At 34.3% G+C, this 26,059-nt stretch overlaps 1 protein-coding gene across 3 annotated transcripts in view; it reads right to left on the reverse strand.

Annotated features, from left to right (window-relative positions):
- The window catches only part of NCAPG2 (non-SMC condensin II complex subunit G2), a 101,005-nt gene that overhangs the window by 23,035 nt on the left and 51,911 nt on the right, over window positions 1-26,059 (reverse strand). For all 3 annotated transcript variants that reach the window (XM_027840902.1, XM_027840903.1, XM_027840904.1), the window contains 11 exons: window positions 25,007-25,180; window positions 24,251-24,321; window positions 20,181-20,334; window positions 19,862-20,035; window positions 17,338-17,454; window positions 17,109-17,249; window positions 16,474-16,573; window positions 11,211-11,398; window positions 8,309-8,449; window positions 4,406-4,509; window positions 3,863-3,963 (listed from right to left, as the gene is read on the reverse strand). In XM_027840902.1, the coding sequence (XP_027696703.1) occupies window positions 3,863-3,963; window positions 4,406-4,509; window positions 8,309-8,449; window positions 11,211-11,398; window positions 16,474-16,573; window positions 17,109-17,249; window positions 17,338-17,454; window positions 19,862-20,035; window positions 20,181-20,334; window positions 24,251-24,321; window positions 25,007-25,180 (1,465 nt within the window). The remainder of the gene's footprint in view (window positions 1-3,862; window positions 3,964-4,405; window positions 4,510-8,308; window positions 8,450-11,210; window positions 11,399-16,473; window positions 16,574-17,108; window positions 17,250-17,337; window positions 17,455-19,861; window positions 20,036-20,180; window positions 20,335-24,250; window positions 24,322-25,006; window positions 25,181-26,059) is intronic.

Raw genomic sequence — 26,059 nt, forward strand, 5'->3', positions numbered from 1 at the left:
GGACAGGTGTTCTATTCCAGCTACTAGTAAATTAATTCTAAAAGTTCTAGTTTAGATTTACTGATTTATGGTCTATGGAAACATCTACCCTTTGATTATGATATTCAGGGAGGTAAATGATGGCTAAGTCCAACCTGCTTTTAAAAAAAAAAAAGTCTAGTAGATATGGTATAGATTAAGCTGCTGGGCTCTCTGAAGATGTTCTAATTCTTATGGTCAATGATAAAGTATCTTATTACCTCAGGATAGAGCCATTATGCCTCAAATTGACAGATACCATCTTGCTCTCTGAGATGGCATAGTTCTGTTTTGCACTGGTAAACTCATGGCAGTATATCCAGGGCCAAGGCACAGAAAACTGCCTCCAGAGCAAAAGTAGAGATGTTTTCTATGATAAATTATTTAAGGGGATTTTTATCTCTTAGGATAGGGGTTTTAATGAACTAGTTTTTGGTTGGTTAAATGTATTATCCACAGCAAACTTTGGCTTCTTAAATCCATTATCTACTAGAAAATAAATCAGTGAAGGATCAAGGGAGAGAATTTGGGGATGAAACTATAATAGCACACCACGAAGCCAAGAAAGCATAGGAGGCCTCCATAATGGAATATGGCCTAAATCTTTTAAAGTTATGCAAACCAAGATTTACATCTTCTTTCTCAAACTAGCATTTTTCAAATTTCTTAAATTGCTCATGCTAAATTAGAGAATAATTCAGTATTTTAAGCACACAGGGTCATGGTAGCAAGTGTGGATTATTATTAAAGTAAACCACCACCTCCTGGTGCAAAAGTACTTGAAACATCAAAATCAGGAATCTGAAAAACTGTAAGAATATCTACACAATTCAAGTGATATACTCCAGTATTTATTAATACAGATCACCCTGAGTCTGGAAGGCTATCTTTCTTTTGTATTGAGCCAAAATGCATAGCCTTTAGCCAGAGGTTCAGTATGGTAAATGCCACTGATCCTATAATCATCATCATCTATCAGATCATGTATGAAGAATAAGAGAAGCAAGTACTGGGAAAGTGGCAGTGTTAAGGTTTTAGTAATAACAGAATTGTACCTCTTTTCTTTAATGAGCAGCACCAGTGTCAAGAACTGAACATAAAGGGCCAGAAGAAAATATCTCATCTTGCTATCCAGTTCTAAAGTACTTTCCATTACACCACATTATCTTCAAATATGTGAAGAGCTGATACATTTAAAAGGATTGGGTTCATTATACTTAACTACAGGAAGAAGTATAAAGCATGATTAAAAAGTAAGAGAGAATGAAGATCCTAATACAAGGAGGCAAACTTAATAGGCATTACTGATATGTGAATTGGGACCTAAAGCCAGAATATGGCCTAAAAGGATTTACCTTATTCAAGAGAAACAAGACTGGTAAAAAGGGGATAGAGTGACATCATATACTAAAAAGATAAATATAAGCCCATGGAAAAAAAATCCAAGAACCAGAGGGAGAAAGTTGGTGGAAAATACTTGGTGATTATCTCCAGAAGTAGAAATAGAAGCATTACTGTCATTGAAATAGTCTATATACCACCTGGATAGAAAGGAGACATGGATGAAGGATTTAGAAAATAGATCACAAGCCTGTTACAGGGACAGGACATGTTAGTACTATGAATTTCAATTATCAAGATTATCCAAGGGCAGCTAGGTGGCGCAGTGGATAGAGCACTGGCCCTGGATTCAGGAGGACCTGAGTTCAAATCTGGCCTCAGACACATAATACTTACTAGTTGTGTGACCCTGGGCAAGTCACTTAACCCCATTGCCTAGCCAAAAAAACAAAACAAACAAACAAACAAAAAGAACAGAAAATTTAACAAGGATGATATTCAACTCTGGAGCAGACTGCCACCAACAGAGAGGAACTAGATATTAGGATGGAAATGATGGTAATGTTCACATGAAATTTACCATTTCATCTCAGAATTTGTGATAAAGAAGAAAGATGGAAACACTTGGATATGAACTCTGGATTTTAAAGGTTCAAAAAAAAAAAGAATAGTTAGTTTCCCACCGAAGGCTACAATCTAAGAAATATGAAAAGAAAAGTGAAATGCTTAACACTGAAAGAGAAACAATTTGATAAGAAAGCAAATGGGAAGTTTTCTAAAGGAGCCAAGGCAGATAAATATGGATAAACATACAAGGAATTTACCAACTTATTTAGATTTTAAAGAGACATGTGTAGAACATGGAAGCCTTGGAGAGTAATAAAGGATGAATATAAAACACATAATTCTTCACAGAATAAAATTAGGAGTACTAAAGTTCAGAATAAATTGAGATGAATGAGAAATAAGAATAACCAAAAGGAATCTCAAAGAAGGAATTACTTCCAAAGATAATTTTTAAAAAAACTAACAAATGTGATTGCTAAACCACTTTCAGAAATCTCTGAGTAGTCCTAGGAAACAAGGAAAAGTACTCCAGGTCTGGAGAAAGGCAAATATGACCCTGACTTTCAAAAATGGGAAGAGAACAGAGTTTATAGACTATAGGCAAGGGAGCTTGATAGAAATTCCTGCCAGAATTCTGGAAAGTATTCTAGAAAAAAAAGTAGGGCCAATACGGTTTCAAAAGGAACCAGTCACACTAGCATAACATCATTACTTCTTTTGACTAGGTTACTAGACTGGTAGACAAGGAAAATGCTATACAGTTCACAATTTTATATTTTGGGAAAGTGACAAAAAGCTCTCTCACAATTCTAATGAAAAATATGGAGAAATATGAACTAGATGGATTAAAGTGGTAAAGAATTGGCTGAATGATCAGTTCAAACACTAGTCACTATGGTTCAAGTGGAAAGACGGTTCTAGTGAACTGCCCCCAAAATCTGTGCTATTTAACATTTCTATCAATGACCTAAATTAAAGCATAGATGGAATTCTTATAAAACTTGGCAGGTGACATAAAGTTGGGAGGGAAAAGCTAACATGCTGAACACAGGATAAGATTCCAAGAGATCCTGACAGTGTAGAATGTTGGATCAACTCTATGAAGATGAAAATTAATAAGAATAAATTCTTACACTGGAGTTAAAAAAATTAATTTCTGAAGATTCATGAAGTGTAATTAGAGAAGAGACTATGTGAAAAAGATGATAGGTTTTATTGTAATGTAAGCTTGGTAAATCAACACTGTGACATTATACCCAAAAAAACTAACGTGACTTTACAATACATAAAAAGCTACAGGATAAGGGAGGTGGTAATACCACTATACTCTGTTTAGGTCAAGAGAAGTAGACTGTATTTATTCTGGGCACCACATTTTAGGAAGAATATTTACAAGCCAGAGAGAATCCAGATTTTTTTACCATAATATTTGTATCCATAAATGTTCATACACACACACACACACAACAGAGCAATACATCAAGCAAGGTCTTTAGAAAAAAGGTACATACTACTTATACATAGAACTGAGAATTACAAAGTATTTCATCATACACTGGTTACCTTCCCTGAATTTAATTTTTCAATGATATAACAGGATTTAGGGAAATCATACATTTAAATAATTAGTAAGGATCAGAACTGGAACTATGATTTTATAAGTACAGGACACTCCTAATAAAGAAATTACCTCTCTACCAATGCAAATAAGGATTTTCTCCAAAGTTTCTAGGCTTAGAGAGCTGTCTAAAGGATTAAGAGGTTAAATAACTAGCCCTGGGTTACACAGCCAATATGTATCAAAGATTAGATTTGAATCCAGGCCTTCCTGGCTTTGAGCCTGGCACTCTATCCACTACACCATGTTGCAAGTGAATTTCAAAATCCTATATATGATGTGAAGTCACAAGAAATAAAAGAAAAATATTTGACTTACCTTTACTAATAACGACAATCATATATACAACAGCTGTGAGGCAAACAATGCCTTCAATTTCTTCAGATGCTATGCAAACTGTCAATTCTTCTAAGAATGATCTGTAAAAAAAAAAAAAATGTGTTTATAAATATGCCCATTATGGGATTACATGAGTTAAATTGGCCTATATATATGTAGACCCTAACAATGATCAGAAATTATAAATATGGTCAGTTAGAATAATTTATGTGTGTGAATTCATTGTAAAGATGAAAATTATCCATATCCGTAAAATGAAATATTTAAAAGGAAATGATTATATGCTAAAAAATAAGAGAAATTACAGGTCAAACTTAGATTTCATTTAAACCATATTTACGGTGTAAATGTGGAAGGGAGGAAAGAAAGTGGTCTATATTTAAACAAATACAGCAACAAAAACTGCTAAAGATTTTATTCTTAAAGGAAAACAAGTCTTTCAAATTTTCGAATGAGAATAATAAAATATGGTCACTGAAAGGTCCATAATAAAAATTTTAAAACAAAGTAAAAATATTTTACCTAACTACATTTACAGACTTCATTATGATTCCCATTAAACACCTTGAGAATGGTGGAAGATCAGAAAGGCATTTGGGTACTGCAAATTCTTCTGTATCTGAAATCTGGTAAGAAAATTTGAAATTAAATACAAACAAATACATAAGCAGCAATCTGTATGACTAAAATAAGTCCACTGCTTAGCAAATACTGCTTTTTAGCATACTTTGAAAACTACCCCTTACACACTTGAAATAATATTTCAATTTTTATTACGTACTTAAAAACCTATAATAGGTAATATAGCATGTAGAACCTGCATCATATAGGACAGGTAGCTATGAGCAGACAATTAAGGTCTTTGCCAAAAACCAAACACTATCTTAGTTTGTCAAGCAAGTCGTTCATACAAACTCAGCATCTGCATCAGAACCTATTTCAGGTCTAAGGTCACTCTCCAAATTGGTATCAGTTTGGATTAAAAAATGAACTGGCCAGAGAGAGGGAAAAAAAGAAGAAAAACTTCAGAATCAATCACTAGCTAGGAGTACACAAAAATTTTATCTTTTGTAAATTTGAGTTTTCTTGCCCATTGTATTTTTATCTACATATGTTCTTCCCCAAACCCCCTTGCTTCCTGAAGTTTTTCACCTTTCCAGATGGGGAAACAAAAAGTAGTAAAACTTCCATGTTTATTTTTAACCACATAAACCCGTTCATCCACTCTTCCAGTGTTCAGGGAAAAGGTATTCTGTGAATTTTCTCTAATTTAAAAAGAATGATAGAAAAAAACATGTCTTATATAAACCGATGCAAAGTGAAGTGAGCAGAACCAGCAAAACAGCTTACACAATAACAATAGTGAAAAGACAAACCACTCTGAAAGACCTAGGAACTCTGATCAACAAAATGGAACTAATCACAGTTATATAGGACTCCAGATGAAACATGCAATCCACCTCCAGGTACAGAGGTGATGAACTCCAGAGTTCAAATTGAAGCATATTTTTCTGACATGGCTAAAGTGGGGATTTGTTCTGCTTTGACTATCACATTTGTAACAGCATGATTTACATACTTTTTTCTTAAAGGATGAGGGAGGGGGAGGAAGGAGAAAGAAATTGGAACTGAAATTAAAATGAAAAATTGTAGTTTAAAAAAATGCACCATCTCTTGAAGACAGAGAACATCTTCAAATTTAACTGTATGCTATTTCTGGCACAGTTCTTCATACCTAGGTGCTTAAAGTATAGCAAAATGTATATATGTAGAGAAAGGTCATTTTGGTGATTACATATAAATAGATTCTGCATAAAGTCCTATATTCAATAAATTTTTATTTCAAATCCTATTAAAAAAGGGGGGGGGGAGCAATATAGCTAAGAAGGTGCTCAATTGCCCTATGGCCTACAAAAATGAGCTGTGAAGAGAAGTTTCAAGTTTGTTCTTTGAACTCTGCCATTTTTCCACAGCCTAGCTCAGTATCTGGCATGTAGTTGGCACTTGGTAAATTCTTGCTGATTGTCTAGGAGGATCTTACTGACAGCAAACACTAAGCATATATACATAGTATGATGTAAGTACAGTATAATTAAAATGTGCTGAAAAAGTAGATGAGGAGGTATTGTGAAAAGTGTAAAAGACAGGATTCCTCGAGGTATTTGGTGGCATTCTTAGAGGTATCTAGATTGTTTTAAATGTAGCATTAAGTACTGTTTAGCAAAGAAGGGCAAGAGGACATTTTAAATGCAAAAAAGCCTTTCAGTAGGCTCCCTTGATCTATTGTGATTCTTGAGTTAATATTTTGCTGAAAGAACCTGAGACAAAAAGTGATGAAATTTATCTATGAAAAACTGTGACCTTAAGTCATGTTGTTGTTGCCCTTTGTTCTTGAAAAGGACCATGATATCAGGGAAATGATGACATGACTTGTAATTAACTTTGATTTGAGTGAGGGAAGGCTGTGCAAGGTCACCAGCCTCACTTTCTCCTCCAGAGCCATCTGGGTCCAGTGGCCAGATATTCATCAGGATGACTGGAAATGGCTCAGGATGCAATGGGAGATCCTGGTCCTTTTAAGCTAAGGTCTTTTCAGGTTCTCACTTTGAGTGAGATAAGGCCCATTCAGTGAATAGGCCTCTTTAAGAAGTGAGTCAAGAGCAGACAGCTAGGTGGCGCAGTGGATAGAGCACTGGCCCTGAAGTCAGGAGGACCTGAGTTCAAATCCAGCCTCAGACACATAACACTTACTTATGTGACTCTGGGCAAGTCACTTAACTCCAATTTCCTCACCAAAAAAAAAAAAGAAGGAAAGAAAGAAAAAGAAAAGTGAGCCAAGGGATAGCCCCTTCAATCCAAAAAAACCCCCAAAAAACCCCAAACTAGGCGGGGAAGACCCTCAGGGTTGCTGGCCAAAAGAGGAAACAGTTACTATTTACATTCACTCTGGGTCAGGACAGCCCAAAAAATATCCATTAAGTGGTGCTTGGGCTGGGACCAATTGTTGTCCAAGCTATGAGCTCCAAGTGAATTGGATTTAAGTTATGGTCTTTGAGAAAGAAATCTAGCCAGGGAGAGGAGTGGGCAAGGGGGAAGGAGAAAGAATATGAATTCTTTCTTCAACTACTATTTTCAATTTTTTTTTTTAGTTCCAGAAGATAAAACATTCTATAAACTTTAGGACTAAATTGCTCTCCTAGGATTTTCTCTTCTTTGTCCCAAAATTATCTCTTCCAAACTATAAACTGGTGACTTTTAGTTCTAACAATCTCCTATCTTATGAACAAGTTTCTATGTCTATTACTTTATACGCCTCAATCATATTCCCGCTCATACTTTACCCTTCTAACAAGAGTTGCTGCTCGCCTACTTCATCTATCCCCATTTTGAGACTCTTTCATTCACAGTATAACTTGAGTTACTCCCTTGTGAACTTTTATAGCTCCAATATGCCTTTGATGTACAACCACCAATATGTGCATAACATTATTGATGTGAACATAAACAGTTTTATATAATGGTAGAGCAAAGCTGTCGGATTTCCAATATGACCCTACTATAGCTTATTAACAGTATAGAAATAATTCATTCTTAAAATAGTTTTCTGATTTTAGTACTACAGCTAAATAGTTGATCTTTGTGCTAAGAACACACTAGTCACTAACAAATATTAACTGTTTGTCTAAATTGATTTTAGATACTACTAAAACATGCAAAAATGTTGACAATAATGGAAGGAAATAAGCATTTATTTATATAGTGCTTATTATGTGTCAGGCACTGTGCTAAGTGTTGTACAAATATCTCCTTTGATCCTGACCCACAACCCTGGGAGCTAGGTTCTGTTATTATCCCCATTTTACAGTTGAGGCAAAGAGAGGCTAAATAAATTACCCAGGTCACATAGCTAGTAAGTGTCTGAGGCTACATTTGAACTCAGGTCCACCTGACTCCAGGTCCAGCACTCTGTCTATTGTACTATCTACCTGCCCAAGTCACATCATGTGACAAGCAGCATGGTGCAGGAGAAGAGCACTGGATTTTAAGTCAAAGGCTCTAGGTTCATAGTATGATTCTGTTTCTAGTTATCTAACCTTGTGATTACATTCAGGCATTTTTTATTTTTTGTGTATTTCATGACAGAACTATGGCAAGTCTACCACTCACAAAATATTGATTAAATTAAGTTGTAAATAAATATTTGTAACGTCTGACCGAATATAAATTAAAGCATTACTTAGCAGTTGTAGGAAACACTGTAACCCAAAGCTTCACTAAAAATCTTCCTCAAAAGCAGCATACTCAGAATTGTTTATGAGCTTTCTTTTTTAAGACCTCCAAATAAATTACTACTGAGAAATATTAACCCATATATTGAAAATTAAAACATAACTGTGTGATATTTTCTGGAATAGAATACTTTACCTTTCGTAATCTGTGACTTATTTCAACCACTACTGCAGCTAAGAGAGTAGAAAGCATTCCTTGGTGTACTGATGTATTCACATGCCAAGACTGGACAGCACTTATAAATTCATCAAGAGGCACTTGAATAGAATAGAGTAACTAATACAAAAAAGAACAGTTATTTTAATAGAGTTAAAGCCATTTTTTAATATTAATTCTGAAACCTGATAAATGTATTAAAAATAGCTCTCAGGATCCAAAGTCTGATGAACAAATCAGTGAAATATCAATTCTTACAATTTATCTTTTTAGCTTTTCAGGAATTTCAGTGCTTATTAGTTAACTCCTATCAGAAGGAAGTTTAGAGAAAGAAACTCACAGAGATTTGCATTGCCAGTATCTCTAGTGAAACATTTAATAAGGAAAGATGATTTACAGCAAAATTTTAAAATCATCTTATTACATCATTCCATGTTAATCTTGCCATGTATTATTGACTAAATCAGAGGTGGGGGACCTGCGGCCTTGAGGCCACATGTGGCCCTCTAGGTCCTCAAGTGTAGCCCTTTGACTGAATCCAGTCTGTATCTGAGGACCTAGAGGGCCATATGTGGCCTCCAGGCTGCAGGTTCCCCACCCCTAGACTAGATCATTAAAAACCTATGATACAGCACAATTTTTCCCATTAGTGTTTAGAAAATTTCCTCCAATCTGGAAATATTTTAGTACTAAAAGTCTTTACTTCTTTAAACACAACTTAAAAAAAAACAAAACCTGGCATTATATTCCTACTCTTACATTGTTTATCCTACTCCTTACTTTTTTTCACCTTAGCTCTCCGTCTATCTCTCCTCTGCTCCCATCTACTCCAGTTTCTCAGAAATATTGCTGCCTCTGGTAGAGTGGTCCATTAGTAGTTGTTGAGTCATTTTTCAGTCATATTTGACTCTTTATGACCCTATTTGGTGTTTTCTTGGCAAAAATACTGGAGCAGGTTGCCATTTCCTTTTCCAGCTCTTTTTATAGATAACTTTTTATAGGAAACTGAGGTAAACAGGGTGAAGTGACTTGTCCAGGGTCACAAAGTACCTGAGGCTAGATTTGAACTCAGGAAGATGAGCCTTCCTGACTCCAGCTTTGGCATTCTATCTACTCTCTCTCTCTCTTTTTTTTTTTTTAATGAATTTTGGGGGAAAAAAGACATTTTTTTTCTAGTTGTGTAAACCTGGACAAGTCTATCAGTTTCATCATCTAAGGAGGGGGTTGAAAAATTGATGGTCTCTAACAAGTCTAAATCCATATATTTAAAAAGCATACAACTTATTTCTTTTAAGTACGTTATTAAATAAAATAAAGATATTCTCTTAGCACTATACATAATCTTACATTAGTTTGAAGTGAACTGTATTTACAAAAATTAAGATGTATAATTTTAATTATCTGGCTTTGTTATAATATTTTCACCAGTGGAGACCAACAAATCAGAAATGAAAATTCAATTGCCTTTTAACCAAGGGTAAATCAAAGAACAAATAGCAGAAATACAGTGTGTCCTGAATGATTGTTTTAAGTTTTTTAAAAATATATTCCTTTGACTTCTCAGATGGACAAACAGATAGCCTGCTTGTATACTGATAACACTCTAAAGAAGAAAATTAATATAAGAGTAAACCCTCCAACATGCTGAGTAGAATCTCTAAAATGAATTTAAAGTAAAAATTTGATATACAAAGTATAAAAAGTATCTGAGTGGGGCAGGGGAGAGAAGCTGGCAGGATATTTTAAAGTAAAAATTCAATGTACAAAGTAAAAAAGTATCTCACTGAGTTGGGGGGGAAGGGTGTGGAGCTGGTAGGGTAAGCAGAAAGGTGAGTTATAGTCTAAGTCAAGAAAGTACTAAGTACTCAAATAAATGAAATAACATCACTCAAAATTTAAACGCAGAGTTTAAAGAGGTTTCGTTTGGGCACTTAAAATTGTTTAGGTGATTTTCTACATGACAAATAAATTAACTCATTTTTAGCCTATTTCTGGATTTTAATAAATGTATATACTTTGCAATATATGGTAACAAACTTGTATATTGCACCATATGTTCATTATAAGATGAAACCTTGTTCAAAGTAAAGCTATACCTCCACTCATTTCTGGTCATGATTTTATGGGCCAGAGTTTCATCTAATCTAAAATTTCAAACAGATAAGAAAAAGCTTTTACAGTGGAGGGGAAGTGGAGAAAGGTGAGAGGGAATGAATGAATCTTAACTGTCATCGGATTTGGCTTAAGGAAGGAATAACATACATACTCAATTGGGTATAGAAATCTATCTTACTCTACAGGAAAATAGCGGGGAAGGGGACAAGGTTGGGGGGGGAATGATAGAAGGGAGGGCAGATTGGGGGAGGGGGTAATCAGAAGCAAACACTTTTGAGGAGGGACAGGGTCAAAGGAGAGAAAAGAATAAACAGAATAAGATGAAGGGAAATATAGTTTTTCACAACATGACTATTACGGAAGTTTTTTGCATGACTGCACATGTATAACCTGTATCAAGTTGCTTGCCTTCTCAATGAGGGTGAGTGGGGAGGGAAGAAGGGAGGGAATTTAGAACCCCATGTTTTAAAAACAAATGTTAAAAACTGTTTTTACATGCAACTAGGAAATAAGATATACAGGCAATGGGATATAGAAATCTATCCTGCTCTACAGGAAAATAGAAGGGGGAAGGGGAGGGTGATAGAAGGGAGGGCAGATTGGGGAAGGGGAATTCAGAATGCATGCCGTCTTGGGGTGGGGGAAGGGGAGAGATGGGGAGAAAATCTGGAACTCAAAATCTTGTGGAAATGAATGTAGAAAACTAAAAATTAATTAATTAATTAATTAATTAAAAAAAAAAAAAAAAAGAAAGCTATAGAAATACCTGTAGGCCTTCTTCTTCTTGCTTTTTGAAATTGTATGCAACACATTCCAACATTTTCTGGAATACTTTCTGAATCAAATCAAAAAATGTTTCAATTTCTTCATTTGAATTAGATTTCTGAATTAAAGAACTTGTTGTCATCTCTTTGAGAATACAAAGGAGTAACGGAATGCAAAAATGCCCTTTCTCTAAAAAACAAGGGGAGGAATAGGAAAGAAACAATAAATTAGCTTCTTTAACATATTTTAATTAAGTTAATAAAAGTTTTTTGATCATTTAATACAATTATATGAATAGCATTCTGCTAACTATGCTGTCACAAAAATTCTACTCTGATCCTTCAGTGCAAATGCATTCCAAAGGTATATAATTACGACAGTTTTGCCCATTAGAACCCTGCTCATAATGTGTAAGTGGTTCCCTTTTCTTTGTATGACAAATTATAAATTCTTCTGTTGGCTTTTAAAAGGCCTTCACAATCTGGACCCTGCCTACTTTTCTAGGCTTATTCCATACTACTCCCTTTCATATTTCGTCTATTCCAGCCCCTACATACAATCAATCCCCACAGACAACATTCTACCTCCCAATGCCATTCCTTTTCACAGGATGTCTTCCCCTGTTGCTGAAATACATATCTTCTTTACTTTTGCTCATAGAATCACCAACTTCTTTTAAAGTTCTACCCATGTGACCTCTTAGGTGAGACCTTTGGTGACTTCTTCAAAATTATTTCATATTTACTTCTATGCATTTTGTGTATATTTATATGTACATATATTCTTTTCCAGAAGTGAACGTAATCTCCTTGAGAGTCAAAGCAGTTTTTTGTTTCTGTAACCCCAGAGGCTAACACACTGTTGGGCATCTAGCAGGTACTTAAAAATGTGTTTCTTGATGAATAAACAGATATTTTATCATAGCTGATCTCACATTCTCAATAGGTATGTCAGAAGAAAACAAGCTTGTGCAGGTTTTAACAAGATAGAAAGATTCTGATAGTCAAAGAAATCTGGATGATATTTTCCTATCAAACAAGGTAACAAAAGGTAGAGTTTTCTGTTTCCTTTTTTCAATTGGGACAGTTAATATAGAAATTATGTTTATTTGGGATTATGAATGTATTAAGGTTGAGCTAGGGTATAATCGGTAATATCAGTAAGATTGTTATTTCATACTGACAAAACAAATAATTAAGCAAAGTATGGTAGGAAAAAAGTAAAACTAAAAATAACCACTACAGCCTTGAGTGGAAATTGATTTGCCCTCTCCAAAGCAAAGGAAATGGTTGATGTGAATGGATCCAAAGATACAATCTTATGATATCTACAGGAAATACAGATAATTCATCAAGATGTTTATTGGTTCAAGGACAAAGGATTTAATAAAATTTAACTAGACTCCAGAAAATCTAGAACTATAGCAATGCAATACAACAGAGCTGAATTCAATTTAGAAAGATGGGCAATGATTAACAAAGAAATTAATTAAAAGACACTTACAGGGTACCACTGACAATGAGAAAACATTGAAGTTAAATATCTACACAGTTTATAGCATAGCAACTAATTTTATAAAACAAGCTACAAGAAGAATTAGAAAATAGGTTTAAAACATACCAATTAACAAACAGACAATCCCTCCCTTTAAAGAGTTCACAATCTAATGCGTAGACAACAAAAAATAAGTACAAACAAGCTACATACAGGATAAATAGTAAATAATACACAGAGGAAAGGCACCAGAATTAAGGGGGGTGGGTTTTGGAAAGTCTTCCTATAGAAGATGAGATCATAGTTGAGACTTAAAAAAAGCCAGGAAAAATGTGAAGTAAGGTAACCTAACCATACCAGATCTCAAACACTATTACAAAGTGGTAAACAATTAAAACAATCTGGTACTGGCTAAGAAATAAAGTGGTGGACCAATGGACTAGAAGAGGTACACAATACAGAGAAATAAATGACCCAGTTACCTAGTTTTTGATAAATACAAAGATTCAAGTATCTGAGACAAGAACTCACTATTTGGCAAAAACTGCTGGTAAAAATGGAAAGCAGTTTGGGACAAACTAGGTCAAGACGAACATCTCACACCATATATCAAGATAAGATCAAAATGGGCACATGATTTATACATAAAGGGTAATACCATAAGGAAATTAGGGGAGCATGGAATACCTAACCTGTCAGATCTATGGATAAAGGAAGAATTTATGATAAGAGATAGAGAGCATCACAAGAATTAAAATGAATAATTTTGACAACATTAAATTAAAAAGGTTTTGCACAAACAAATCCAACGCAGCCAAGATTAGAAGGAAAACAGAAAACTGTGGGGGGAAATTTTATAGCAACTTTCTCTGATAAAGGCTTCCTTTCTCAAATATATGGTGAACTGTGTCAAATCTTTAAGAATATGAGACATTTCAATTGACAAATGGTCAAAGCATATGTAAAGGCAGTTTTCAGAGAAAGAAATCAAAGCTATCTATAGTCTTATGAAAAAAATTACTCTACATGACTATCTGATTGTTTTTCAGTCACTTTTTAGTCATGTCTGACTCTTCATGACCCCATTTGTTTGTTTTTTGTTTTTTTTTGGCAGAGGTACTGGAGTGGTTTGCCATTCCCTCTCCAGCTCATTTTACAGATGAGGAAACTGAGGCAAACAAGGTTAAATTATTTGCCCAGGGTCTCATAGCTAGTAAATGTCTGAGGTTGGATTTGAACTCACAAAGAGTTTTCCTGACTCCAGGCCTGGCACTCTATCCACTACACCACCTAGCTGCCCTCACTATTGATTACTGAGAAATGTAAGTTAAAACAACTCTCAGGCACCACCTCACATCTCCCAGATCAGTTAATGTGACAGATAAGAGAAAAGAAAAATGTTGGAGGGGATGAGACACTAATGCACTGTTGGTGGAGTTCTGAACTAATCCAACCGTTCTGGAGAGCAATTTGAAACTGCCCAAAAGGCTATAAAACTGTGCATACACCCTTTGACCCAGTAATACCACTACTAGGTCTATATCCCAAAAAGATTTAAAAATAAAAGGAAATAGAACTATATGTACAAAAATATTTACAGTAATGCTTTTGGGGGATGCAAATCGAGGGGATGACCATCAATTGTGGAATGGCTGAAAAAGATACGGTACATGATTGTGATGGAATACTATTATTGTGCTAGAAGAAATGACGAGTAGGGTTTCAGAAAAACCTGGAAAACTTATACGAACTAGTGCAAAGTGAAGTGAGCAGAACCAGGAGAACACTGTGCACAGTAACAGCAATACTGTACAATGATCAACTGTAAATGACTTATTTATCCTCAGCAAGACAATAATCCAAGACAAGGTCTTACGATGAAAAATGCTATCCGCCTCCAGAGAAAAAACTGACAGAGTTTGAATGAAAATCAAAACATATTTTCGTTATTTCCATTTTTTGTTTTTTCTGGTCTGTGTTTCTTTCACAGCACAGATAATATGGAAATGTTTTTGCATGAATGCATATGTATAGTCTATATCAAATTGCTGCATTCTCAGGGAGGGGAAAGGGGAAGGAGGAAGGGAGAAAATTTAGAATTCAAAAATAAAAAAAAAATGTAAAAAATTATTTTTACATGTAATTGAAAAAAAAAAAGTCAAGGAAACCACCAGGCAAAAATGAGAAGGAAGAGCATTCCAGGCATGAAGGACGGCCAGAGAAAATGCTTGGAGTCAAGAGATGGCATTTCTTGCTCATGGAACATCAAGGACCCCAGTGTTACTAAACCGAAAAGAATACGAAAGGGAGTAAGATGCAGAAGACTAAAAAGGTAGGAGGAGACTAGATTACAAAAAGCTTTGAACACCAGAGCATTTCATATTTGATCCTGAAGCAAAGAGGAAGCACCTGGATTTTATTGACATGGTCAGACCTGAGCTACAGTATAAGCATTTTAGTGGCTGAAGAGGATGGAATGGAGTGAGGAGAGACTTGAGGAAGGCAGACCCACTACTACCAGGATGCTGCAATAATTCAGGGATGAGGCGATGGGAACCTAAACCACAGTAGTGACAGTGTCAGAAGAGAGAAGGGGGAATCTTCAAGAGATGTTGCACAGATGAAATTCATAGACCTTGGCAACAGATTATGAAACATAATGAGGAGGTCAGAATGACACCTATGCTGCAAGCCTGAGGGACTGGGAGGATGGTGACACCTTCTACAATAATAAGGAAGTGGGGCAGGAAGATAGGGAGGGTTTAGGAAAAAAGATAATTAGTTTGGTTTGGGGCATGATAAGTTTAAGAAGTCTAGTGGAAGTACAATTCCAGATGTCTGAAAGGCAGTTAAATTAGGTCAGCAGAGAAGTTGTGGCCCGAGAGAGAAATTTGAAAATCATGAGCAGAAAGATGACAATTAAATTCATTCAAGTTGATGAGATCATCAAGAGAAAAAAAGAGATTCCACCAAGATGATCATCAAGGTGATAAGAGTCAGGACACTAAGAAAGTTTACATTGAAAATGATTATTGAAAACTATTAATATGGCATTAATTTAGAATAAAGGAATATAAACATAAAAACAGATTAACTAAAAATATAGTGAATATAATTTTGAAAAGAATGATGAATTTCTCAAATACCAATATCAATTATTTAAATCTCATGAAAATAGTCATACTTAACGAACAAATAAAATGCATCTAATTTTCTAAAGATCCTACAGATTTCAAAGGAAAAAAGTATAATGTTGAAATATATATTGAATAAGAGTTTTACATAACCAATGAAATAATATTATTAATTAAAGGAAGGTATTTAAATGAAACATTTGCTTTCTTTATTTAAAAAATTAGGTTGGACTAACTCATCTCTAAAACCCTTTGTATAAGTGTTGAAAACTTCGTAACAAAAAGTAGACATAATTTCTGGAACACAGTAATAGATCCCAACACAGGGAGTTCCACCTTGGCTGAATCTCAGTGGAGCACTCCCACTCTTGGGATCCCTTAGATTTCCCAACCCTCTTCATCTATGGACATTAAAGGTCTCAGGTCTTGAGATACATTCCCCATGTCCAGGCAAACGAGCTACATGGACTAAATAAAGCCAAACTTTAAGAAACATGTGCTTGGTTTGCTAAATAAAGCGGGCAACAGTATTCATATCATTAATTTTTAACAAAACACTGGAGATATATTTATAGGAAGGCTGTGTCAACAAAAAAAATTATACTTATACTCTAATTATCAAAAAATGAAGTGTACCTGTTTGCATAATTCCAAGAGTTATTTTTAAAAACTGCATATGAAACTTGGAATCTCCAAAGCCAATCATTACAGCATCCTTACACACTGTAACATAGGCCTACAAAAGAAAGATGTATTGACAAAGTGTGATAATGATAAAAATCACCATTAAAATAAAAATTTATAAAAATTTAATGAAATTCAACCAGATATTTGCTATCATTTGATAAACTAGATCCTTTCTGAAAGATTTATATAAACATATCTAAAATACTTCTTTGTGGATACAGCATAAGATACTGACTTCCCAATTCACAAATACTATACTTCTACATCTTAACTTTCTGTTAAAAAAAAAAAAAGCACAAGAAAAATAGTATGTCAATTAAAATTAATTCTGGTCATTTATATTGTTCTATGGTTTATAACTCTTCTTAATGCAATATAAATACTAAACTTATAATTTTAAAATGGATTAATAACAAAATCCAAAACTAAGCCAATTTACACTGAGAAAAATGAGTTATACTTCAAACAAAAGGCATTTATTAAGTGCCACCTGGCACAGGCACTATGCTAAGCACTGAGGCTATAAAGAAAGGCAAAAGAAAATCCCTGTTTTCAAGGTCCCACAATCTAATGGAGATTCGAACCTGAATTGTTTTCTGGTAAATCTCTCTGCAAGACTTCAAGTGTTCCTCTTCTTCTTGATGAATAATAGGTAGAACTTGGTTTTCTATCCAAAATCCAGTTTCTTCCAAAAGAGACAAATAAAACTTTTCTTCTGAGCAAAACTACTCAACAAAGAAAATAAATCAGTAATGAATCTTATTTGTTAATATGCTTCACGTGCCACTGTAAGAGAACTTTAAAACTATATACCTTGTGGTAGAGATGAATACATAATCGACAATACATAGTAAAGGCTCGTACAGCAGTTGCTTGATTGAAGCTAGGTAACTTTGCATCAGATGACCGTATAACTGAGAGAATATCTTTCTGTAACGACAAAGAATCTAAGGCTCACATTCTCAGAGATGCGCCACCTCACTAATCTAGGAAGATCAGATATCGCAGTTCCGGTGCTGCAATCAAAAAGTCACCTTGGATTTAGTCATATTTAGCCTGACGAATTTTAAGTCTGACTAAAAGCTCTTTGTAGACTTAGAATGAGAATAAAATAAGTATATTTACATATAATTTCTGGAACACAGGGATGAAGATATGCCCTCTTAGAGGATAATACAAAGTTCAAAGGTCTTGCCATTCTAATTACTTAATAACACTATTAATTTGGTAAGTATGTAAGATAATGGCTTTTGAAATAAAGTACCACAATAATGTAAAAAGAAAAATCTAAAAAGGCTAGGATAAAAAAGTAATCAAAAGAAAGAAAAAAAAATTTTAATGCCTACTACTACTACTAGAACAGCTGACAAGTACATAAAATAGGCCATTAGATATAAGAATATCCAAAAGAAGCCAGGTCAAAAACAGAAACTTAGATGACAGATAGAAATCAATCAATAAATACTAGATATAATTAAACAACAGATGTGAAAAGTTTTGATAAGTAAAAAGCACCGCAAAAATACAAGTTATGATTACAAAGTACTAATCCATCAGTAAGCATTCATTAAACACCTACGACTGACATTGTGCTAGACTATGAGGATATCAGAACAAAAACAAACCACATATTGGATTGATAGTGTATTTTTCAAAACTACAAAACAGAAAATCAGTTTCATATATATTTTCTATCTTTCTGTTCTACTGTATATATGGAAGTACCTTGTTGATGTTTAAGTTCAGAATTAAAAAATGATGGGGAAAAATATTTTTTAACCCAATAGGGTTAACCCTATCACCTACCATTCAGTTTGAACTCCTTTGCCAAGCATTTAAGACCCCTCACAATATGGTGAAACTCTACTTTTTTAGCCTAATCTCATTTAGGCTCTTCCTCCACATATTCCATACTGACTAATATCTTTCTGACTTCTATGCCTTTGTTCATAACCCTCCCTATTTATGTATGGAAAGACATTTTTCTTCCTTTTCATCTCCTATTCATCCTTTTAGGCCTTGTTTATTCAAGTGTCAACTCCTTCACAAAGTTTTCCTTTATCTATTCAGGAAAAACTAATCTCTCTTAGCTAGATTTCATAAAGTTCTTTGTTTGCTCTTCTATACCACACGTGTTTACTTTGTGTCTATGTGTCATAACACGGCCCCTCCCTCATTCCTAGTGAATGGCTAGTTCCCTCCAGTAGTAAGTTCCATGACAGCAGGGAGTATAGTTAAACTTTCGATATCCTAAAGTGAGTGGCAGGATACCTGTATATAAAACTCATAAATATTTCTTGACTCTTTCATTTAACTGATTAGCTGCCTATTTAGCAAGGTAAACATAGCACTATGTCCAGTAGTCTATTCCTAAAAAATAAACGGTGAAAAAAATTGTACTGTTTAGGAAACTACTGTTTACTTTTAGGAAAAAATAAAAGTGGCTAAGCACTTTTAAAAAAGTTTCCATCAGCCCTGAAGAACAAAATGGTATCTTGTTTTTTGATGTTGGCTACTGCATTTTTAATTCCTTAAACCTTTGCAACACAATAAGATGTACTTTTCTGACATATGCTCTCTGACTTCAGCCCCTCCTTTTCATCATTCTCCTTAAGAAAGAGAAGAATTAATTGTGTTTTTGTTTAGTACCATTTCCATTAATAATCTTGATTCCTTATTTTGGCAGCAGAGCCAAGATGGGGTATGCAACAGCGGGAACCAAAAACCTTTTAAATCAATCTTCAAATAAAAAAGATGAAACTCCAGTACTTAGCACTCTCCACCATGAACACTCCATTCTACTGAGTTTAGTTTCCTTAATACTCAGATTCATGTCATGTCAGTTTCTACCAGTATTCATGCTATTAGTCCTACTTGGAATATCGTTCCTCTCCCTGCAACATCCTCCCCATCATCTAATGTCTAGTTCAAGGTTTCCCCAGGTATTCTAACACAATCCTGATTTGGTCTGAAAATATGATACGTATGAAACGTATCATATAATTTAACTTTAATAATTTAATTGTAGTACCACTTGTATTGGCGAATAGTTTTTTCACATTTTAACCTTGTCTTTCCAATCCATTTTAACCAAGATGCTCAGAAGACTTAAGGTTCTTGTCTAGGTTTTGCCATACACTAGCATATGACCAAGGGCCAGTCACAACTTTCTGGACCTAAAGTTCTTCATCTATAAAATGAGGTAACTGGACTAGATAAACTTTATGGGCATGTCAAGATCTAATATTTTACTGATAATATAAGTACATGAAATTTGAACATTCTAATAGAATCTAGTCCTAATCAACATTTGGTATTTCCATCATGAAAAAATTACCTTTGAAGTTTCAAGTGCTTTCAACAGACTACTTAGTCTCTTCTCAGGGAGAGATAACAGGAAATCTCGATTCTTATTGTGAAGCAATAAGTACTCCAGGTAATCCAACGCCAATTCAGGCTTTGCCTGATGTGAATCCTGAATTCGTACTTGACGTTTAGAAGCTGGCTTACTCTGAATAAAAGGAAAGTATACACTAAATATTACAATAAACAGTGAAAACAAGACAAATAATTTCTAATTAAGAGCATCTTCATGGAACAAATCACTACATAAACATACTATTAAATAAATGTTTAGAATTTAAAAATTCACATACTTTCTTTTTGGATTCTCCATCTGGCAACCAATCACAAATAAGCTCAAAGATATGTCCCACTTGTCCCCAAGAACAAAGACAATCTATTAGGGTGTGATACTTGTTTTCTGTAGACTCCTCTTCTTGATTCCTCAATGTAGAGATCACACCACAGCTAAAAATTCCAAAAACATAAATATCCATTTAAGATGGTAAAAGAAATTCACTGCTTCTAAAACATGAAAAATACCCAGATCTTTCAATTCTTGGTACATGAGTTCATATGACAGTATTTATTTTCAAATATTTTTCAAGGCAAAAAAAGTACTTGAATAAATTACAAATAAGAGAATATAGATATATCTCAGTAAAATTTTTTTTAACATTTTCAGGAAATGGTCCTCAAAACCTTACCCTCAGAAGAATTTATATTAATTGATTTTCATGCAGTTAAAAGGTGGCACAACGGAGAGAGCACTGGCCTTGGAATCAGGAAGATTCATTTTCATGAGTTCAAATGGAGCCTCAGACACTTAACTAGCTGTGTGATCCTGAGCAAGTCACTTAACCCTGTTTGCCTGAGTTTCCTCATCTGTAAAATGAGCTGGAGAACGAAATGGAAAACCACTCCAGTAACTTTGCCAAGAAAACCCCAAAGGGGTCATGAAGAGTTGGAGACAATTGAAAAATGACTTAACAAAAATAGGTAGACAAACTATTTTGAGGTTTTCTTTCTTTATAGAAGTTTATTTTCTAATATTCATTTAAAAGTTTTTGAGAACCTTAAGTTAAAAACATAAATATGTTGGCTTTCACTAATATAACAATTTAAAAGGAATGATTATATATTCTTTGAGACTTTTGTTTGTATTTATGAAACATTTTAAATATACATTCTTAAATATTTATAGCTTTATAGTACAGGTATTTGCTGACTAACAGGATCTCATAAGAAAGTCATTAATGCATTATAATACATATCCCAGCTGACATTCATGTTATCCAATTACTGGAAACCAATTACTCTACTAAAGCCTATACAAGAGTGGGGAACCTGCAACCTGGAGGTCACATGTGGCCCTGTAGGTCCTCAAGTGTGGCCCTTTGATTGAATCTAAACTTTACAGAACAAATCCCTTTAATAAAAAGATTTGTTCTGTAAAACTTTGACTCAGTCAAAAGGCTGCACCCAAAGCCAAAGGTTCCCCACCCATGCTCTATGCTCATGGCCACTTCAGGCCTTGGTACTTGCCTGTCAATGCCAATCCTTTTAGCTATTCTCAGCCTAAGACTATCTACACATTATAAGGCAACTGTACCTATCTACCACTGCCACCCAACACTATCAAGGGCCACATTTTTGTGGGCCACAATTCTAACATTGCTCATTAATTAATAAATGCTCAAAGGATATGAACAGGCAGTTCTCAGATGAAGAAATCAGATTCATCTACAGTCATATGAAAAAATGTTCTAAATCACTATGATTAGAGAAGTGCAAATCAAAACAACTCTGAGGTACCACATCACACCTATCAGATTGGCCAACATGACAAAACAGGAAAATGATAAATGTTGGAGAAGATATGGGAAAATTGGAACACTAATGCATTGTTGGTGGAGTTGTGAAATGATCCAACCACTTTGGAGAGCAATTTGGAACTATGCTCAGAGGGCTATAAAAATGTGTATACCCTTTGACCCAGCAATACCACTTCTAGGGCTATATCCCAGAGAGATCATACAAATGGGAAAAGGACCCACATGTACAAAAATATTTACAGCAATTCTTTTTGTGGTGGCAAAGAATTGGAAATTGAGAGGCTGCCCATCAATTGGGGAATGGCTGAACAAGTTGTGGTATACGAATGCAATGGAATATTATTGTGCTGTAAGAAATGATGAACAGGCTGACTTCAGAAAAACCTGGAAAGACTTGTATGGTCTGGTGCTGAGTGAAGTGAGCAGAACCAGGAGAACGTTGTACACATTAAGAGCCATGATGTGTGATGACTAATATTGATAGACTTAACCTTTCTCAGCAATGCAAGGATCTAAGACATTCCCAAAGGCCTCATGATGGAAAATGCTATCCATATCCAAAGAAAGAACTATGGAGTTTGAATGTAGATCAAAGCATACTATTTGCTATTTTTTTTCTTCTGTTGTGTTCTGTTTCCTTTTTTTCTGGTGGTTCCTCCTATTGGTTCTATTTCTTACCTACAACATCACAAATGTGAAAATATGTTTAATAGGAATATATACATATATATATGTATATATTCCTATTAAACATATGATATATGTATAGCCTATATCAGATTGCATGCTGTCTTGGGGAAGGAGGTGGGGAGGGAGGGGGAGAGAAATTTAAAACTCAAAAGCTTATGGAAGTGATTGCTGATAATCCAAAAGAAATTAATTAAAAATTAAAAAAAAACAACTGAGTATAATCCATGAGGGAGAAAAATTGACATTCAATGAGATAGAAGCATTTCATTTTATGCATCCTTAAGAAAAGATGAGAGCTAAATAGAAAATATGATTTTAAAATTCAAGATTCAAGAGAAGCATGAAAGGGTAAACAGGAAAGAGAAATCATAAGGGTCCTATTAAAGTTAAACTGTTTATGCTCCTACATGGAAAGATGATATTTGTAACTCTTAAGACCTTTCTCATTATTAGGGTAGCTAGAATGAGTATATACAGACAGAGGCGAGTTGAATATGAAGGTGGTAATATCTAAAAAAATAAAATTAAGGGGCGAGAGAGGAAAGTACTGTGAAAAAGAGAAAGGGAGAAGTAGAATGGGGTAAATTATCTCACAAAAGTGGAGGGGAAGATGGGTGCAGTGGCAGGGAATACTGGAACCTAACTCTCATCAGAATTGGCTTAAAGAGTGAATAACATACACACTCAATTGTGTATAGAAATCTGTCTTACCCTACAGGAAAGTAAGGGGGAAGGGGAAAAGAGAAGGGTGAGCAATAGAAGGGAGGTCAGATTAGGGGAGGGGGTAATCAGAAGCAAACACTTTTGAGGAGGGACAGGGTGAAAGGAGAGAATAGAATAAATGGGGGAGGGATAGGATGGAGGCAAATACATGACTATTATGGAAGTGTTTTGCATGACTACTCATGTATAACCTACATCTAATTGCTTGCCTTCTCAATGGGGGGGTAGAGAGGGAAGAAGATAGAGAATTTGGAACTCAGAGTTGTAAAAACAAAAGTTAAAAATTGTGTTTTACATGTAACTGGGGAAAAATACTAAATTTAAAAATGTCCATATGTATGTCTATACAAATCTATATACATACACACAGTTATATGCATATGCATTTTCATAAATATCTATATGAATGTTTATATATACATATATATTACACATTTTAATTAAATTTTTATGATTAGGGCTGAAAAAATTCACTAGCTATTAACCAACTTCCTAGTAATTAACCTGTCTAAACTTGGTTAAAGTAATCCACGGATGACATATAAATGTTCTATCACTGAGACACACAAGTCTTTTAGTTTGGTAGCACTAACAGAGCTTGTATTCCACTGGCACAGCTTTCAAGATCCCAAGATCATCTGCACACTACCATGAGGCCTTGGAACTTTAATGGAAGACACACACACACACACACACACACACACACAAATATACAAAAGTATCACAGAATTTAAAACATATGTACACTTAATTCTATACTATCTCTGCCTTTCCTTTATAGATTAAAGTAAATAAAATTAATTATGCTTTGAGAATTTGTCACCACCACTTGAAATAAGTATCAAAAAAGCAGGTCTGAAAATTATGACTTGAGCTCTATATAGTTACTTCTCTTTTCTGTAAAAATCAAGGTGCTCTACAAGGTAACACTCTCTCCACCTCCTTTCATGGGTGAAAATGCAGATAAGAGCAGATAATAGGTTAAATGTACAAGCTCCCTTTTTGTCCTTTAAAATTTATTAGGCTATTTTAATTTAACTTAAAATAATTAAGTTCAGCCTTCTAAATAATCAAACAAATAAAGGCATGAAAAGGTCATCTCCCAAGACCCCCAACTAAAAAAATCCACACAGTACCTGAATGGGGGTACTGAAGATGCTGGCATAAAAGATAGTAACATAAATAAAGGAATCTTGCAACGATCATCCTAGGAATAAGAGTAAAAAGCATTAAAGAATAATACATAATTCTGAAAGCTTCCTCATCCAAAGAAAGAGTTAGCATTAACTTTTGCAAGGAACCGATATGGTATAATATGATGTAAAAAGTAGTATTACAGGTATTATTTAACACACTAAAATGCCTTTTTTTCTTGCTGTTTCCCAAAAGCAACTTTATAATCGATGAATGTCATTCATTGAAAAGGACTTCAGCAGCTATTTAGTCCAACTTATTCCTGAACAAGAATCCCCTTTATAACATAGACACCAGGTGTTCATCCATCCTTTACTTAAAGAAGTAAAAGGAGGAATGTAAGGGGTAACCCAGTTCTTCAACAGCCCATTCCGCTTCTGGATAGACATATATTATTTCAAATTTTTTTCTCACCTTTACTATAAATCTGCCTCTGAATTTTTAACTAATTACTATTACTTCTATTCCAGGGCCAGGCAGAAAAAGTCTAATCTATTTCCACATGGCATACCTTTAGATTGTTTAAAATAGCTAGCATGTCCAGTCCTAAGTCTTCTCTAAGTCCCAGGCCAAACATTTCCAGTTCTTTCAACTATTTTTCAGGGCACTCACTATTCTAGTTACACTTCTGAAGACACTCAGCTATTTCAATATATCATGTTCAATATATCAATTGTGATGTTTAACTTCATACTCACTGTAAAGTGCTTAAGGTACTCTGGAAGCACAGAAGCAAACTTGCTAATGGTGTAAGCTTTTGCTTCTTTATTATGTTCCAAAGTTTTACAAATGCTTTTCCACAAAATTACAATGACTTCCAATAAACCTGCCATAGAAGGTATGTCATTTACTGACAACGTATTCTCCAGCACCTAAAGAGAAAATAATTGTATTATGGAAAGGTAAAATAAAAAAGAAAGGCTCTAACACTTAAAAATAAATTTTAGAAACATACAGCTAACAGATTCCTTAAGAAGTCATCTAGTCTACCATCTAGCCTTCTAGCAAGATGTTATCTCAAAAATTTGTGAAGCTATTCTGTTTTCAAGAATCCTAACACTGAGGGTAAGATTTTTTAAAATCATACTATAAACCACAGAGCAAAGCTAAAAGACCTTTATAAAAATGAGAGGAAAAAAAAATCTGAGTTTGAATCATTTCCTTCCCCTACTTTCAGGAAAATGAAAATGTCATGAGAGCAAAAACTTACCTTTATTTTTACTACACTGCCTTATAGTGTATTTATGTTCATTACAAACTTCACAAATTTATAAATTTTAATTGTAATATATTCAAATGAAGGATTATGAAATTTCATATATTTAAAATTTAATCTGTCTTAAAATGCATACACAAAAAGCCAAGATAGTATAAAAAAACCCTGTGATTATATGAGGGAACAGAGTTTCCCTAGAAGCTTTTAATTATGAATTGGGCTACTCTATTAATTACTGATCATGGAGAATTTCTCCTCAATTACATAAAACTTTTAAAATTGCAAAAAGCAATATTTTACTTATTTTAATTACACAGACGCTTCTGTATTGGTGAAATTTTAGCTACCAGGATTTTACACTTGAATAATGAACTAAGCCACATATATTTAATTTTAGTACCTAACACACCATTTTACTTAAAGAATTTAGGGAACCAGTGCTACCACCTTTACATTTTGTTATCAAGAGTAGCTATATCTCTTTATATAGTATTATGTCTAAACCCCACAAATCAGCCTATGTCCCATAGCAATT

This window comes from Vombatus ursinus, unplaced genomic scaffold (genome assembly GCF_900497805.2).
Source record: "Vombatus ursinus unplaced genomic scaffold, bare-nosed wombat genome assembly UNPS02014852.1, whole genome shotgun sequence".
NCBI lineage: Eukaryota > Metazoa > Chordata > Mammalia > Diprotodontia > Vombatidae > Vombatus > Vombatus ursinus.